At 54.2% G+C, this 13,686-nt stretch overlaps 2 protein-coding genes across 2 annotated transcripts; one reads left to right on the plus strand and one right to left on the minus strand.

Annotated features, from left to right (window-relative positions):
* Positions 1-109: 109 nt before the first annotated feature.
* On the minus strand, positions 110-3,795 carry BU25DRAFT_436413 (uncharacterized protein). The gene is made up of 2 exons (XM_033708946.1): positions 3,290-3,795; positions 110-2,917 (listed from the first exon to the last, which is right to left on the minus strand). The coding sequence occupies exons 1-2, from the start codon at positions 3,775-3,777 to the stop codon at positions 469-471; spliced, it is 2,937 nt and encodes a 978-aa protein (XP_033566841.1). The 5' UTR covers positions 3,778-3,795; the 3' UTR covers positions 110-468.
* Positions 3,796-10,261: 6,466 nt separating this feature from the next.
* Positions 10,262-12,699, plus strand: BU25DRAFT_79952 (MFS general substrate transporter). Its single transcript, XM_033712124.1, has 2 exons — positions 10,262-10,576; positions 10,628-12,699. Exons 1-2 carry the CDS (start codon positions 10,423-10,425, stop codon positions 12,592-12,594), a joined length of 2,121 nt encoding a protein of 706 aa, XP_033566842.1. The 5' UTR covers positions 10,262-10,422; the 3' UTR covers positions 12,595-12,699.
* Positions 12,700-13,686: the final 987 nt, after the last annotated feature.

Genomic DNA, 13,686 nt, shown 5'->3' on the forward strand with positions numbered 1-13,686 from the left:
ACTCGCCAATGCCACACGAGCGCCTCCAACTGACGTCGAGCCCGCGCTGAAACCGAAAAACACAATCATCCACATCACGTCGCAACTGGCACAAGACTCAATCTGCAACATCGATACAATTATATTGACACTCATCTCAAATTACCTCTCCACCTTTCCCATCCCCCACAGAAAACCGTCCTATAAACACCATGCTCTCAGATGAACCGAGAAGTACCAGTACTAATACAGGGGTTGCCTTGCACTAATGTCAAACAGAAACGTGTGTAAATGCTCGAACGAGTATCGGAGAAGGGTATTGTGAAAGCAGATCGCAAAGAGCAGACATTAGATGCGCGTGCGGATACAGATAGGATGTGTGGGGTGAAGTATGCGAGTGGTAAGATACAGGGACGCCGGATGAACACGTATCAAGGCGTGCAGGCAGATGCATGGAATGCCTGATCAGCGATCAGGTTGGAGAGGCATTTAGAACAGCCGGCCCCGACTTGTTACGCTTGCCCTGCTTGTTGGACTTGCTCTGCTCCTCTCGTCTTCCTCAGGTACGTCGCTCAGTCTCGTAGGGTGGTGATGCCTCATGCCGATCCACTCATCTCCATATCCGTCGCCGCTGTAGTCGGGGACCGGTCGCCCAGCCGTTGCGTAGCCCTGGCCATGCGGACTGCCCTGCTCGGCGCCAGTGGTCGCGTACTGACTGGGAGGGTTGGCGGCAGAGCCATAGCGTTGAAGGTGTTCTAGCTCCCTACGTCGGTCTTCACCCACGTCGTACTCATCAGACATGGGAGATTGGAGAGAGCGGAAGGGAACACGGTGGCCGGCGTCGTCCAGGATGTAGTTTCCGCTGCTGTCGATGGCGTATTCTTCGTCGCCTTCTGAGGTCTCGTCTGCTTGAGATGTGACGTAGGATTGAGTGTCTTCGGCCATGCTAGTTCGGCCTTCATGTAGATAGGATTCTGGCTGCTGGTAGAAGGCTTCGGGGTGCGAAGTTGCTGGCTGCACAGGTGCTTGCTGGCCGTGAGAGCTCGGCATGGGATACTGCACCAGAGGGCCAGGTGCTATTGGGTGAGCCGTGGCCTGGCTTGAACTCATGGCCTGGGAGGATGTAGCACCTGAGGGTATGTATGCACCCTGAGACAGGTTTGCAATATCCTGCTCGCGATGGCCGTGGCGCTGTTCAGTGAACGGGTCGGTGTCGGTGGGAGACTGGCCCTCTTCGTAAGAGTAGTGCTGCTCAATGCCACCGCTGCTTTGGGCGCCAGCATATGTGTCGCCTCCACTAGACCTTCCCGGGCCACCCATGCCTTGTGCCATGGGTACAACCTGCACTCCACCGACCAACGTGGGCTGACCTTCGCGCAGGGAGAAGGTGCGATCGCGCTCTTCTTGCTCTCGCCTTCCAAGCTCTTCCCACGCGCGTCGTGCTTCCTCTTTTGAGATTTGCAACTCTCGCTTCATCTCTGAGACAGCACGCTCAGCGTTCTTCTTTTCGGTGGCCATGCGCTCCATGTCGGCTTCAGCTTGCATTCTTGCGTCGCGTTCAGCTTGGAGGGTCGCTTCGAAAGACGCTTCGCGCTCCTGAGCCTTCTCTTGATCTTGGCGGTGCTCGTAGAACCATCTTTGGAACTTGCGTTCTGACGATGCGCGGAGACGTTGAAGTTCGACAACAGCATGGAACAGATTGGCTCCGGCTGCTGACAGATCCGTGATTTGTCGTGACATCTGCTGTGCTAATGGCTCCCGGTGAACTTCATCGGTGTTCTGTTCCAATCTTCGTATCCAGTAAGATGTCAAGCCTTCCCAGTGAGAAGAGAGGGTCTCCCAACGTTCAAATGCATGGGGAAAAGTTGATGTCGTGGAGTCGCGAATTTGAGCCTGCGATGCGTCTGGTGGAGGTGCTGGACGTGGTGGTGCCGCTGTCGACGGCCCAGCATGCGCAGACCCAGTGGAACCTGTTGGGCGTCTTGCATGCGTGCGATCACCAGAAGGCTGCCGCCTTTCGCCAGTGGATGCAGGTGCAGTCGGTGCAGGACGGGGTTGCTGTTGTGCTTGCGAATTGGCTCTGGAGCGTGGTTGCTGTGCGCCTGACATGGCGTCTTGTGGGCGGCTTGATGGTGGCAGCATGCCGTCGGGAGGACGGGGTGCGCCGGTGGATGGATATCGGACGTGTTGGTCGCCTGATCGCGAAGGAGCGTGCTGGGGTTGTCTTTGTTGCCCTGGCTCGGTAAGGGGGTTTGTGCCAGCTACGCCAGCAACAGCTTGTGCTCTTCTCTCGACGCTTCTCCTGCGTTCTTCGTCGGCCTTTCGCTGCTCTTCCGCCTCGGACTGTTGCCTTCTCGCTGCTTCTCGTTGTCGTCGCTCGTTCATGATCATCTGCGGCGTCCGTATGTTCGATCGATCAGCCTGTGTAACAGGTGTTGGGCCTCCAGTGGTGCGCGCACCACCATTGGCAGGACGGCTGGCCATGACGTCTGACATGGCTGCGTTCTCTTCTACCGTGTCCGGCGTGAAGGCGTACGGAGCACGAATTGCCTCTTCGAGCACAAAGCGAATGGCAGACGCTGTGCGCCGCGAGATGCGTAGAGCTGGGTGAGGCTCGAAAAGAGTGGGATCGCGTGACTGGGACGCTGCGCGAGGGCGAAGTGCCGGTCGAGAGCCGTCAGAGAAACGTACAAGACGCTGGTGCTGCTCGAAATTTGGCGTGCGGCGCAAGCTGTGGGCGGCGCTTCCAGAAGAGCTTGAGACGCGCGAGTGGTTGTGATGAGCGCGGTAGTATTCGTCTGCCTGCTGCTGGCGTAGCTGTAAGGATGTTTGATAGGGTTCGTCGCTGTCGTGGTGTGTCGTGGTCTCGTTATGGGGTGGTTCGTAGTAGGGCAGCAGGTTGGCGAGCTCTGGCGGGCCGGCAGACGTCAACGTGAAGCTGGTGAGAGTGATGCAATGGCAATGGCTCTAAAAGCCTGCTCAGAGGGCAGTGCTTGACTCGCAGGCGCAATTGCACCCGCCGGGTCGAGCTGAGTCCCCGGCGGCTGGCGTGGTGAAGGTGGTTAGAGCAGCACTGGTTGCTCTGCTTATAGCGGGATGTGCAGCGATTGTCGCAATGGCTGGGATGCAGCGTGTTAGTGAGGTGTGAGGTGGAGAGCGCTGCAGTGGAGCCATTGCTGCCCGTCGAGCCTGGGACGTCTGCATGGGGGGGGGGTTGGAGGTGTGAAATGGGGGGGGCTGATGGAGGTGGCTGGTAGACTTCAAAGCTTCACTTACAGCGCATCACTCACCGACACTTAATGCTCCAGACCTCCAATACGCAGCGACGGCTGCGATTCGTGCGATTCGAGAGAGCTCGTATGCGCTGGAGGTGCGCGCGAGAGCGTCAATGCTGTCGTCCTGATTGAACAACGTCACCGCGTCCTGATTGACTATCGAGCGCGCTTCCAGCCCAGCGCACAGCTGCGCGCCTTCAGTCGCTGCGCAACTCGAGCAACAGGTGGTCGAGGACGAAGAGAGGGGCAACTGAGCGTCTGCGCTTAGGACATGCATGCTCAAGCAGTGTGCATGACCGTTGGAAGTGGTAGTTCGAATCCAAGTCGAATCCAGTGCCGTGGAAAGGACCGTCCGGTTCACACTCGCCGGGTAATGCGACAAAAGACAGGCTGTGGACCGCACGTGCAGCAGACTTGTGTCGACCCGGACGGAATCAAGGCATCGTAGCGGGTGCGCCGACTGGCATCTGGCAATTGACGACAACCTGGCGAGGTGACGATTACTCGCGGAGTGCCAGTTCATCGTGCAGCATCTACTAACCCATGTTCATACAAGCGAGGCGGGCCAAAGCAGGAACAGAAGGAACGAGTCCGGCTCCGTCACAGCGTCATCTTATTGGGGGCGTTCAATAATGAAGACGAGCAAGGTAAACCGGAACGTTCTGTAGACAGCAGCAGCTCGTCTGAAGTCGTTGCAGGCCGCGTGAAGCTTGCGTTCCGTCATGGACCTGCGTTTCCTTGCCGCAAGCTTCTTCCAATCACAAGCTGCATTGCTGCCTTTGCCTCTGGCTTCGCGGGAGCGGGCCGCTACGTGAGGCTACGGTCCCAATGCTGCCACGAGTGCTGCGTCTGGTGTCACAGCCGAGTCAGAGTGCGTTCGTTACATTGTTGAACCACGGCTCACCATTACAACTTATCTCACGCCGTGTCGTTTTGACAGCTCTACACATAAGGCGAAAACGGTTTAGTGTGCAATAGCGCGGAGATGATATTCAATAGCACGCGCAAAAGCACGTCTCTTGCTGCTTGGGTAAGCCTCTCAGCGTAAGATTGTGCGAATGTCAGCTCAAATCTCCCCAGCCGCGAACAAGATGAGCTGCGCAAATTACAATATCAGGACAAGTGCTCATCATAGTTGACCGTGGAGGATATCAAGGCGTTCTGGATGCAGAACTCCTGCGCATGGCTGCTGTTCAAAAAGGCTAACCACCAGGCTCGAACCGGATGCAAGAAGAGCGACAGCTAAGAAACTGACATGAAAAAGATATCATTTCGCATAAGATTTTCATACATCTGCCCAAATATCACTGCCCTTTCGAACAGCAACCTAAACTCAAAACGTGGTATATACGAAGCGAAAACGTTGCCTGCCATCTATGCAACAGCCACCCATAACCCATCACAACACATGAATCCATCTACAACATAAAGAAAGCAACAGCGGCAACGACACCAGTCATACCCATGCCGAGCTTGCTAGCCGCACCCTCAAACTCAGGGGGCGAGTAGCTGGAAGGCTTGACAGGCTTTCCAGTACCGGTAGCAGAGGGCTTGACAGCACCAGTGCCCGAAGGAACAGTGCCGTTGCCGACAGGGTAGCCCTGGTGTACGACAGGCGTAGCGTACGCGACGGGAGTGGCGACCTTAGTGAGGGTGAGGTATTGCGAGATCGTGACAGTTGCGTCCTCGGGGTAGGAAGGCTTGGAAGCAATGTCAGATACGGTAGGGTAAGCCGCAGGCGAGGAGGCCTTGGACGAAGCGACGGGAACCTCGGGGTATGAGGGGACCTCGGGCTTGGTGCTGGGCTTTGTGGCCTCGTAGGGGACGGAGGAGGACTTAGCGGGAGTTCCGTGCGAGGGGACTTCCTCCTTGTCGACGGGGTATTCGGCAGCGGGAGTAGAGGGCTTAGGAGCTGTGGGGTACTCGAAGACGATGGTCGGGTAAGCCGGAACATCAGTAGCCGGGTGATTGGGCTTAGTGATGGTGACAGTGAGGGTCTTGGAGACGTAGACGCTGGTGGTCCAGTCCTCAGGGTAGTCGGCCTCAGGCTTGTCAGAGGGCTTGGTGCACGCGTTGCAGACAGTCTTGGTGATGACGGTGGTCTTGGTGGTCAGGCCGGTGGAGCAAGTGTCGAGGTAGGTTGTCGTGACAACAGTGGTGGTGCTCTTAGCGGGCTTGGTGACTGTGGGAGTAGCAGTGCTGATCTCATACTCAGAAGCCTCAGGGGTCCTGGTAGAGGTGACCGGGTAAGCGGTTGGGTATTCTACTGGGTACTCAGAAGTCTTGGAAGAGACAGCGGGAACCGGGGAAGACTCAGAGTAAAAAATGTACTCAGAAGCGGAGGAGGCCTCGGGAGTCTTAATAGAGACAATCGGGTAGCTGGTCGGGTATTCGACAGGGTATTCAGAAGCCTTGCTGGAGACCTCAGGGACCTTGGAGGATTCAGAGTAGTACGAGTACTCGGTGGCGGTCGGAGCCTCAGGAGTCTTAGAGGATTCGGGGTACAGCTCGGTCGAAGTAGTGCAAGGAGTAGATGAGGCACCGACGGGAGTGGTCAAACTGGCAGAGTAACTTGTAGAGGCCTCAGGGGTCTTATTAGACTCAGTGGGGTACTCAACGGAGTAGCTGACAGTGCTGGACGAAGCCTCGGGAACCTTAGAAGACTCGGTGTAGGAGAGATACTCAGAAGCAGAGGAAGCCTCAGGGGTCTTCGAAGACTCAGGGTAGAGCTCAGTCGATGTAGTGCAAGGTGTAGAGGAAGCGCCAGCAGGGGTGGTAGAGCTGGAAACATTGTAATCGGCAGTGCTGCTCGAAACGGGGTAGACAGAGTGGTCAGAGGACTCAGATGCGGAAGCAGCAGATGTGGAGCTGGAAGCACCGGAGTAGTACTCAGATGCAGAGCTGGTCACTGCGGCGGGGGTAGAGCTTGAGGCACCAGAGTAGTAGTCGGATGTGGAGCTGGTGACGACCGGGGTGGAGCTTGTCTCGTAATAGCTGGAGGCGCTGCTGGTGACATCTGCAGGGTAGCTGGAGTGAACGACTGTGGAGGAGACATCCTCAGGATAGACGGTGCTAGGCTCGACGGAAGTGGAGCTGGCGCTGTAGCTCTCGGTGGGGAGGGCAGTGGAGAAGTAGTCAGAGTACTCTACGGAAGAAGAGCTGCCGTGGACAGGAACCGACGAGCTGCTGGCAACGTAGACAGAGCTGGAAGCAGAGACGTGGACGCTGGACGAGGAGATAACAACAACAGAGCTTGAAGCGTAGTATACGCTCGAGGATGCAACGGAGCTGGATGCAGGGTAGCTGGACGAAGCTGCCGGCGTGCTGGAAGACTTGAGGGTGGAGCTGACAACGACCGAAGAGCTCTTGTTTGAAGGAGCGATAGAGCTGGTCTTGGAGGTGATAGCAGAGCTCGTCTTGGAGGTGACAGCAGAGCTCGTCTTGGAGGTGACAGCAGAGCTCGTCTTGGAGGTGACAGCAGAGCTCGTCTTGGAAGTGATCGAGGAGCTGATCTTGGTCGATGAGACGGTGGAGCTGGTCTTGATGGTGGAGCTGGTCCTGGTCGATGAGACAAGAGTGGAGGAGCTGGTCGAGGTAGAGCATGCAGCGGGCTTATACTTAGCACTGAAAGTGCCATCAAGACTGGACTTGATCCACTGAGAGTAGCTGTTGCAGTAGACTGTGTTGTTCTGAGAGACAGTCGCCTCCCAGAGCATAACACCACCCCACAGATCCCTGTCCTGGTACTTGGTAATCAGCGCATTTGCTTCCTCGGGCTTGAGGTAGTGCTCTTCCTTCGCTCCATTAGGACCCGCAGAGAGTCCCAGGTAAAGCTTGACGTTTTTGTTCTTCGACCTCTCCTGGAGCCTATCAACCCAGTCATCGAAGGTGAATCCGGTGGTAGCCTGGTTGATCTGCTGGTAGCCGAGCTTAGCAGAGCATTCGTCGGTGTTGTAGAACTGTGTGAAGATGTAATCGAAAGGTGCTTGGTAGATAGCGTCGTCGAGGTGAGCGTCAGGAACGATGCACTGAGGAGCGGCGGAGATCAACATGTTGGAACCTCCCGGAAGTTTCTTGAGGTAGTTGACGAAGTCGCCGTACAGCTGCCACTTGTAGTTGCCAGTGCCAGATGTTGACTCAATGTCAAGGTCGAAACCATCCACTGCAGAGTCGCCGAAAGGACGAGGCCATGAGGCGCTCGCGTTCTTCGGACCAAAGGAACCCACCAGGGTCTCTGCAAGCCACTTGTATGCGTCAACGTTGTCCAAGTAGTAGTCTGCAGGTGTCAGTGGTTATAGTACTACACAAGGTATTGCGGCAGCTCACCTGCAGGGTATCCACCGCCGAGAGACAAAAGAACCTTCTTGCCATTCTGCTTGCAAGTCTGAATACCACGTGTGATGATGTCGCAGCTGGCCAGGAGTTTGCTTGTTGTGCCGTCGGGGTTCGTGAAAAATTTATCCCCACATGCGTTTCCTAGGAGCCATTAGCTTGAACAAGGCCAACAAGGCAGCGAAGTACTTGCCGAAGTTCGTGTCGGGGTACGTGTTGCGGTTCTTGGGGAAGCCATTGACGAATCCAATGTTGACAATGTCTACACTAGGATCCTGGCAGACTACACTGAGCTCCTTTTGGTAGGCACCCTGACCCCAGTAGATGGCAACATTGCCCTTAGCAGAGGCAGTCGAGGCCAGCAGGCCGGCGGCGATGGTTGCGACGGTAGAGATCGTGGAACGCATGATTACGGAATTACTTGAATATCAACTGTACGTATCGTAATGACGGGACGGCCAAAGGCCAGTAAAGATCGTGATGAGCGGACTCAACGAAAGGACGCAAGCAAATGCTTGCTATTACTGTAGATACTCGAGAGAGCGACTGAACAATGACCAAGAGTAGGACAAGTTGGACATGAAAAGAAACGGGAGATTGCGATATATTAGTCTTCAGGCAGTTGCTGTACCTGCATGACACCTCGGGGCTTACTCACGCCGTTTGCTAGCATGAAGCCATCCTACAGAGCCAACCCTAGATGGCACTGTATGCAGGAACAGAAACGATAGAGGATGTCCATTGGCGGAAAGCCTACAAGTCTAACTGGATGTGGATTAACGGGGTCGTGTAGCGTCTAGAATCATGCAACCAGGCGATGCGCTATGCTTGGTGATGGCTTCCGCACCATGATCCTCGTGGCGCCTTTCCAAAGCTGATTGACCGGTTACTGGGCGGTTCTCAGTGGACGGTGGGTCATTTCGGTTCACAGTAGAACTGGCTAAATGAGAGGTTGGATACTCTTACTCTAGGACTGTGCCGGGACGGACGGTCAGACATTCCGCCGGCGTGGCATTCTTCAAACATCGTATGATTGCCAGCTTCAAAGAAGAAAACCTTTCACAGCTCTTCGTCTCTCCTTGCTCTTGAAAATCCTTCAGTGGCTCCAGTGGGGGTCCGCCGGAAATCGTCCCTAGACAAGAGTCGCGAGTCTTCCAAATGACTATTCAGGAACTGCTATAAGCGCTAAAGGCTGGGTTGCGGGCCTGTGGCTTGCTGCAGAAGACATCGTGGGCGGCATGGAGATTACTATCTCGTACATACCGGGCATAGTGCCCATGTTGAAATCTGGTTCGATGGATGATAAAGTGAGCACCTGAAGCCTCGGGTGGTATCCGAAAGCTTACCGAGCATCTTGGCAGGTACCGCTCAGTCAGGGGCAGTCAGCGTTCAGAGACATGTCGTTTGCCACAAGACTGCAAAAGACTGCCATTCAGCTTGCATAGAATCTTGGCTCGGTTGTGTGTTCGCAGTGGTTGATTCTGACCTGTTTGTATTCCTTTGATCGCTGTGCCTGTGGTTGCTCCTCTTCAGTCAATAAGGTGGATGGGGATGGTTCTCGTCTCAAGGCCCCCCGTATCTGATGCAATTTTGGCGCCAGAGCCATTTTGAGCAGGTGGAAACTGTGGGACTAGGCCAAACTCAGATCTATCGCTGCGAGATGGCCATTGCTTTGCAAGGCTGCAACGCTTGACTCCGACATGTTCACGATGTCTCGTGCGAAAATCTAACGTGGCGCTGCCTCGGCTACTCATGTACTATTTCTGAAGGCCAAGGCTCGAATCGTATGAGAGACGAGGTCCAGTTGCATGGGGTCTTGTTATGCAAGCCATATGATGTCTTTTGAAAGGTAGTCTAAACGGTGGTGCCTTGTCGCACGTGCGTGGCCTAGTTGCGGCTCTTTCGTGTTCAACGACTTACTTAGATACGAGGTGAAGACGCGATAAGATGCTTGTGTTGATCATTAGCAATATGGTCAATCAGCAAAGCGCTCGATAATTGCGCATCTGCTAGGTGTAGACGACGCTGACCTAAGAGAACAAGAAATGCGCAAGAGGGTGGCCTTGACGGAACTGCTCCGAGAGTAGATTCGAACAATGCTCGATGCTTCACCCAGCGAGGATTGGAGCCTGATGCGCATTGTTCCTTTTACGAGGTCGACAAGACCGACAGCAAGGCCACTGGCCCACCCCCAATAACATTCGGACTCTCAATAACATTCTGGCCATCAATAACAGTCGGACCTTTGGAGGAAAATTTTGCTCGCAACATCGTGAAGCTAGGTCTTCAATGGGCGAAGGTTTGACAGCTTGCCGAGGCTCACGAGAGGGCATTTCAGTGGCGGTGAGGTCTGTAGGAGAAAGATGTTTTAGAGCCGCGACTTGCGGCAACGGTATCATTTGGCAATTGTGAATGATCTTCAAGGGTCCAACAGCAGCAGTATTGGGAGTAGCGGTGTCGCTCTTTCCTTGTTGTGGGCTGTCCCGTGGGCGCGCGATGGAGCCCATGATCATGTGCACCGCCCTCGGCGTGCGTCATCTGTAGCGGTCTGTAGCACACACGCAGCTTCACGCTTTACACTGGCTTTTGTGTAGGACTCAAGGACAAGGGTGCTCCACACTCTATACCATATTCTATCACCTGCCTATCATGCACCTGCAATATGGTGGAGCTAGATCAGAATGGTGGTATAGCAGTCCCATGGGGTAGCAGCGAAACATAGTGTACCCACCGTATTCACTGTTGATCCGCGCCATTCCTTCAACAACCCATCTCCTGCCACTGTTTGTGTTCATGCTTGCATACCTCCGAGATTCTTTATTATTCTCACAACATTATGGGAATAATGGGAGGCTTGTGGAAGCAGCCTGCGTCAGTAGAAGGCAGCGGCGATGCACCCACATCCTTGCCTCAAAATGAGAAGAACTCAAATCCAACCAAGAAGTGGAACCTTGGAATCTTGAGTGATCCTCTCACTGATGAGGTGCCTGGTAAGTTGAGCGTGTTGGCGTGGTCGTACTTGGTAGACTGACAACCTCCAGGATCTGTCATTCTCCTCTCGAAGGCGCACAACCGCAACGAACCGCTCGGTCTACAGCATGCGCACGCAAGAACGTCGACTTCTTCCCTTCCATCAGCGTACGGCCCCTCTCGGAGCGCTTCCCGTGGCTCCCGCCACTCGTCACGATCACGGCAACCAGAGAAGAAGCGTACAAAGGACGGGAAATTTATACTGGAGCCTCAGCCAGAGGAATCGGCAAACGACCCGCTCAACTGGAAGCAACTGCGACGAGATGCTGCACTGATATCACTCGGTTTCTACTGCATGCTCGGTGGAGGCATGACACCTGTGTTGGCGGCAGGTTTCAACGACGTTGCAGAAACATACGGTGTAGGTCTCTCGCAGGTGGCTTTGACAACCGGTCTCTACATGCTGGGCCTGGGTCTTGGGAGCGTTCTTGCGTCACCCACTGCCATCTTGTACGGGAAGAGACCCGTGTACTTGGTTGCCATTGTTTTGTTCACACTCTCGGCAGTATGGTGTGCCCTCTCACCAAACTACGCGTCGTTGGTCATTGCACGGATCGTTCAAGGGTTCGCTGTCTCCCCAGTTGAATGCCTCCCAAGTGCCACAATCGCTGAGATCTTCTTCCTCCACGAACGAGCCTACCGTCTAGGCATGTACACGTTATTGTTGCTGGGTGGGAAGAATTTGATCCCCCTAGTCAGCGCGGCGATTGTACAAAGTTTAGGATGGCGATGGGTGTTCTGGATCGTTGCAATCGTGGTTGGATTTTCTTTCTTCCTCATTTTTTTCTTCGTACCCGAAACCTTCTGGGATCGCACACCTAGGGCGAGAGGCCGTAGCCATGCGCGCAGCCGCAGTCACAGCCCAAAGAGACAGAAACATTTTCATCTACCAACAAGACACAACAAGAAGTCTACAGATGAGCTGGCAGGGCCAGTAAATGCCCCCACAATGGCTACTCCGCCAGCTGGGACGCCCCTCGAACACCCGAAGAAGGTCCACAAAGCTGCACATGTTGGTTTTGCAGATGACTTGGGGCGCGATACACCTGCTCTGCATACAGATGTACCACAGACACCGCGCTCCCCTATTAGCATTCACTCTTCGTGTCCAGAAACTCCACGACATGACTACTTCCCGCATGTGCCAGAAAGCACGATCTCGGATCCTGAGAAGCAGGACCAGACTTCTGGCACCCAGAGTCTGTCGTCTGCAAAACCTGGAAGGCCGCTGGACGCCGATCAGATATCAGAGCAGTTTTCCATACACTACACCGACTATTACCGCACGGCCCCTGCAAAGACATATCGTCAGTCTCTGAGGCCCTGGAACGGACGTCTTGCCAAAGACAAATGGGTCAAAGTCATGGTCAGACCGTTCATCCTCTTTGCATATCCAGCCGTTCTTTGGTCCTCCCTAGTATACGCCCTTGCTGTTGGTTGGCTCATTGTTTTATCGGAATCTGTTGCGCATGTCTACCAGAATCGCGAGTCGTACAACTTCACCGCGCTTCAAGTCGGCCTTGTATACATCTCGCCTTTCGTAGGTGGTGTGCTGGGAACAGCCGTCGCAGGGAAGGTATCCGATCTGATCGTGAGGTTCATGGCACGTCGAAACGATGGCGTATACGAACCTGAGTTTCGTCTGGTCATGGCTATACCGATCACCATCAGCACAGTTATTGGCCTCATGGGTTTTGGATGGAGCGCCGAAGAGAAGGATCTCTGGATCGTTCCTACAATCTTCTTTGGAGTTATCAGCTTTGGATGCTGCCTTGCTTCCACTACCGCAATCACTTTCGTCGTTGATTCTTACCGCGTATATGCGGGCGAAGCACTGGTGACGCTGAACTTCTGCAAGAGTAAGTCATCTCTCATTTGCTGGCATTTGGACACTATCACAATCTCGACGATAACGCTAACAACATGCAGACGTTCTCCACGGGTTCATCTTCTCGTTGTTCTTCCCACACTGGCTTGAGGCCAAGGGTCCTAAGAGTACTTTCCTGGCAGTTGGTAAATGCTCAAACGGCGATAGATTGGATGTCAATTGACTGATCGTTGAACAGGTGGCATCCAGTTGGGCTGCATGCTCTTCTCGATTCCAATGTACATTTACGGCAAGCGAGCGCGCATGTGGACAGTCAGAAAGAACTTGATGGAGAAGTTCTGAGTTCACGATATTCGGTGATGACACCGACCTACCGACGTGCGGCTCTGACAAGACGTTACGACTTTAGCTTGGCATTACCCATGGCGTTCTTTCGGGTGCACACACGGCGAAGGAGTGGATCTTCCCCATCTTTTCCCCAGACTCTTCGCACAGCAGTTACGGCATTTTCGACGCATATCCTGGCATTCTCCATGCGAACGTTCCGCATTTCTGCGGGGTAGACACGACCCTCCCGTTCATCGGTGCAAGAAATAGATTTTTATGCCGTAATATGAACTCTTGTGGCTCGTCTCGAAGTCTCCGTGAGGTCATTCCTCGCATCTCAAATGTGCTTTTAGCCGAGTTGGCAAGTCATAGCATGGACAAGGCCTGCTAATCTGCCGAAGTCTATCACGGAAGCAGCAGAGCCGCCTTAACTACGGTAGCTGCAGTCTCAACAGCTGAAGCTCGCATCGTGGGCTGTCGTCAGCCAGTGTCAGGTGGACGATACGGATAGTGCACTCACCGTCCCTTACCGCAGGACTGTCCTCGTGAGCCGTATCTTCAACGACTCTAGTGTTGATACATTCTGGAACACTCCTGGTAGGCAGATAAAGATAAGTCTGGATGCCCTGCATGGATACCTAACGATGTCGTAGCCGCACACTTGCAGACGTGGCTTTATCGTAGTTCTTGATATCGTGAAGCGATATGATGCATGATGTGGAGTGTACTATCCTGATGTAGTAACTAAATCCACCTTCCCCACATCCATTCGGCTCAGGGATAACAAGCGGCGTTGATCTCACATTCGCCTCATGCAACAAGATAACATCGCAAAGAACATCTTCAAGATGCGACTCACGATACTGCGCTCAATCGAAGGCAATTTTTTATCCAAACCGTGTCCTGTTTTCCGCG

Source organism: Macroventuria anomochaeta (assembly GCF_010093625.1).
Source record: "Macroventuria anomochaeta strain CBS 525.71 unplaced genomic scaffold BU25scaffold_2, whole genome shotgun sequence".
Taxonomy (NCBI): Eukaryota; Fungi; Ascomycota; class Dothideomycetes; order Pleosporales; family Didymellaceae; genus Macroventuria; species Macroventuria anomochaeta.

What these genes read in the sequence shown, in the direction of transcription:
- BU25DRAFT_436413 (XM_033708946.1), bottom strand. Translation starts at nt 3,777, where the DNA reads ATGAACTGGCACTCCGCGAGTAATCGTCACCTCGCCAGGTTGTCGTCA. An exon ending in GCCGTCGCTGCGTATTGGAG is followed by an intron (nt 2,918 to 3,289) that starts GTCTGGAGCATT and finishes CACTCTCACCAG; the next exon opens with CTTCACGTTGACGTCTGCCG.
- BU25DRAFT_79952 (XM_033712124.1), top strand. Translation starts at nt 10,423, where the DNA reads ATGGGAATAATGGGAGGCTTGTGGAAGCAGCCTGCGTCAGTAGAAGGC. An exon ending in TCTCACTGATGAGGTGCCTG is followed by an intron (nt 10,577 to 10,627) that starts GTAAGTTGAGCG and finishes GACAACCTCCAG; the next exon opens with GATCTGTCATTCTCCTCTCG.